Source organism: Carlito syrichta, unplaced genomic scaffold (genome assembly GCF_000164805.1).
Source record: "Carlito syrichta isolate Samal-C Ts95f unplaced genomic scaffold, Tarsius_syrichta-2.0.1 Scaffold290134, whole genome shotgun sequence".
Lineage (NCBI taxonomy): Eukaryota > Metazoa > Chordata > Mammalia > Primates > Tarsiidae > Carlito > Carlito syrichta.
In genome coordinates this window covers 432,850-435,358 of record NW_007234230.1, presented here as the reverse complement: position 1 = coordinate 435,358, position 2,509 = coordinate 432,850, and the positions used below count along the sequence as shown (strand labels likewise).

Below are 2,509 nucleotides of genomic sequence, written 5' to 3'. Positions count from 1 at the left end.
CTACTCATCCATCCATCCATTCATCCATCCACCTACCCATCCACCAACCCATCCATCCATCCATTCACCCACCCACCCACCTATCCATCCTCCTATCCATCCACCCATCTACTCATGCATCCATCCATCCATCCACCCACCCATATACTCAATTATCCATCCATCCATCCATCCATCCTACTCACTCATCTATCTATTCACCTACCCATCCATTCACCCACCCACCCACCTGTCCATCCTTCCATCCATCCACCCATCCACCCATCTACTCATCCATCCATCCATCCACTTATCCATACTTCCATCCATTCTTCCATCCACCTATCTACTCATCCATCCATCCATCCAACCACCCATCTACTCATCTACCCATCCATCCTTCTACCACCCACCCATCCATTCATCCTCCTACCCATATACTCATCTACCCATCCATCCACCCATCCACCCATCCATCCATTCTTCCTTCCTTCCATCCATCCACCCATCTACTCATCCATCCATCCATTCATCCACCTATCCACCCACCCATATACTCATTTATCCATCCATCCATCCATGCATCCATTCACCCACCCACCCACCTGTCCATCCTTCCATCCATCAACTATCTACTCATCTATCCATCCATCCATCCATCCACCTACTCACTCATCTATCTATTCACCTACCCATCCATTCACCCACCCACCCACCTGTCCATCCTTCCATCCATCCACCCATCTACTCATCTATCCATCCATCCATCCACCCATTCACCCACCCATATACTCACTTATCCATCCGTCCATCCATCCATCCACTTACCCATCCATCTATTCACCTACTCATCTACCCATCCATTTATCCATCCATCCATCCATTCACCCATCTACTCATCTACCCACCCACCCATCCATCCATCCACCCTTCCATCCATCCACCTATCCACCCTTACATCTATCCACCCATCCACCCATGCATCCATCCATCCACCTATCCATCCATCCCACCCATTCATCCATTCACTCATCCATCTACCCATTTATCCATCCTCCATCCCTTATGGAGTTAATTGTGATTTTACCCATTTTGCTACAGTAAAAAGTGAGGGAGAGAGAATGAAAAGATTCCCACTATTGACAGCATCATTCCAGGTACTCGCCCTCTAACACTTGGTGGGCTCATGAGGAAGTTACATGTCCTGGAAATGAAGAATGGTTTTCCCTGGTGCTCAGTTACCTGGGCTTTACCCTTGCTTGGCAATTTTCCAGCTGAATGACCTTGGGCAAGTCATGGCTTTACCATGTAACGGAGATGACATTTCTACAGTGTAGGGTTGTGAGAACTGAGTGGGATAATGTGTAGGATCCCTTGGGTCCAGTGTCTGGCATGGGGTGAGTAATCCGATCAGTGTCAGCTTCTGCTCCCTGAGACTCCTCCAGTAACATGGAGACTTTATCATCTCTACCCTCCTGTCCTCTGTTTCTCTGACCATTTGCAGGGCAAGATTGCTTTGAACAGCTCCCTGTTCTCTGTGTATAACTTTTTTTTTTTTGAGTTGGAGTCTCACTCCTTTGCTCGGGCTGGAGTGCAGTGGCATGCTCCCGGCCACCGCAGCCCCCACCTGCTGGGCTGCGGCGATCCTTCCGCCTCAACCTTCCAAGTAGCCGGAACTACAGGTGTGTGCTACCACACCTGGCTAATTTTTGATGTATTGTAGAGACAAGGTCTCGCCAGGTTACCTAGGCAGATCTTGAACCCGTGGGCTCAGGCAGTCCACTTGCCCCAGCCTCCCAAAGTGCTGGGATTACAGGCTGAGCCACTGAGACCGACCTATATAACTCATTATACCTCTTTTACACTCCTTTCTCACCATAACAACTCAGGGGTTTTGGTGCCTGGATCTTGATCTGATGAACCCTACTTTTGGGGACCGGTGGCCTCCCCCCATCTCTGCAATCCCACAAGCTCTCCTCTCCATCAGCAGCTGGCCGTCCAGGTGGCTGAGCTGTGATCTGGCTAACCCAGAGAATGTGTCTCTCTCCTCTCTCACAGGGACTCGGACCTCTTCCTGCTTGACAGTCGCACCCTCTGGGCTTCGGAGGAGGGATGGCTGGTGTTTGACATCACGGCCACCAGCAATCACTGGGTAGTCAACCCACGACACAACCTGGGCCTGCAGCTCTCAGTGGAGACACTGGATGGTGAGTCCCTGGGCGTCACCACTCCCAGTTCTGGCCAGTCAGTGCTCCTGGACTTCAGGAGGATCTTGGCAGGGTCTCATGCTTGTTCCACCGAGAGCAGGCGTGTCCACCCCTCCCAGCCAGCTCTCAACGCTCAGCCTTTTGATATAAACCAGAAGCAGTCCCTCCTCGCCTTCGCATGAGAAGACCGCAGGGTTGGCCACAACTGGATTGGGTATGGCCTCATTGCCCAAAGGTTGGCCTCACATCAGTAGGGGTGGCATCCCTCTTATTAGAAATGCAGACTCTTAGCCGGGCTCGGTGGCTCAGCCTGTAATCCCGCG

General features: G+C 51.4%; 1 protein-coding gene across 1 annotated transcript in view; it reads left to right on the top strand.

The window, feature by feature from the left end:
* The window catches only part of BMP7 (bone morphogenetic protein 7), an 84,370-nt gene that overhangs the window by 58,803 nt on the left and 23,058 nt on the right, over window positions 1–2,509 (top strand). The window contains exon 3 of the mRNA XM_008054404.1: window positions 2,038–2,186. Within this exon, the coding sequence (XP_008052595.1) occupies window positions 2,038–2,186 (149 nt within the window). The remainder of the gene's footprint in view (window positions 1–2,037; window positions 2,187–2,509) is intronic.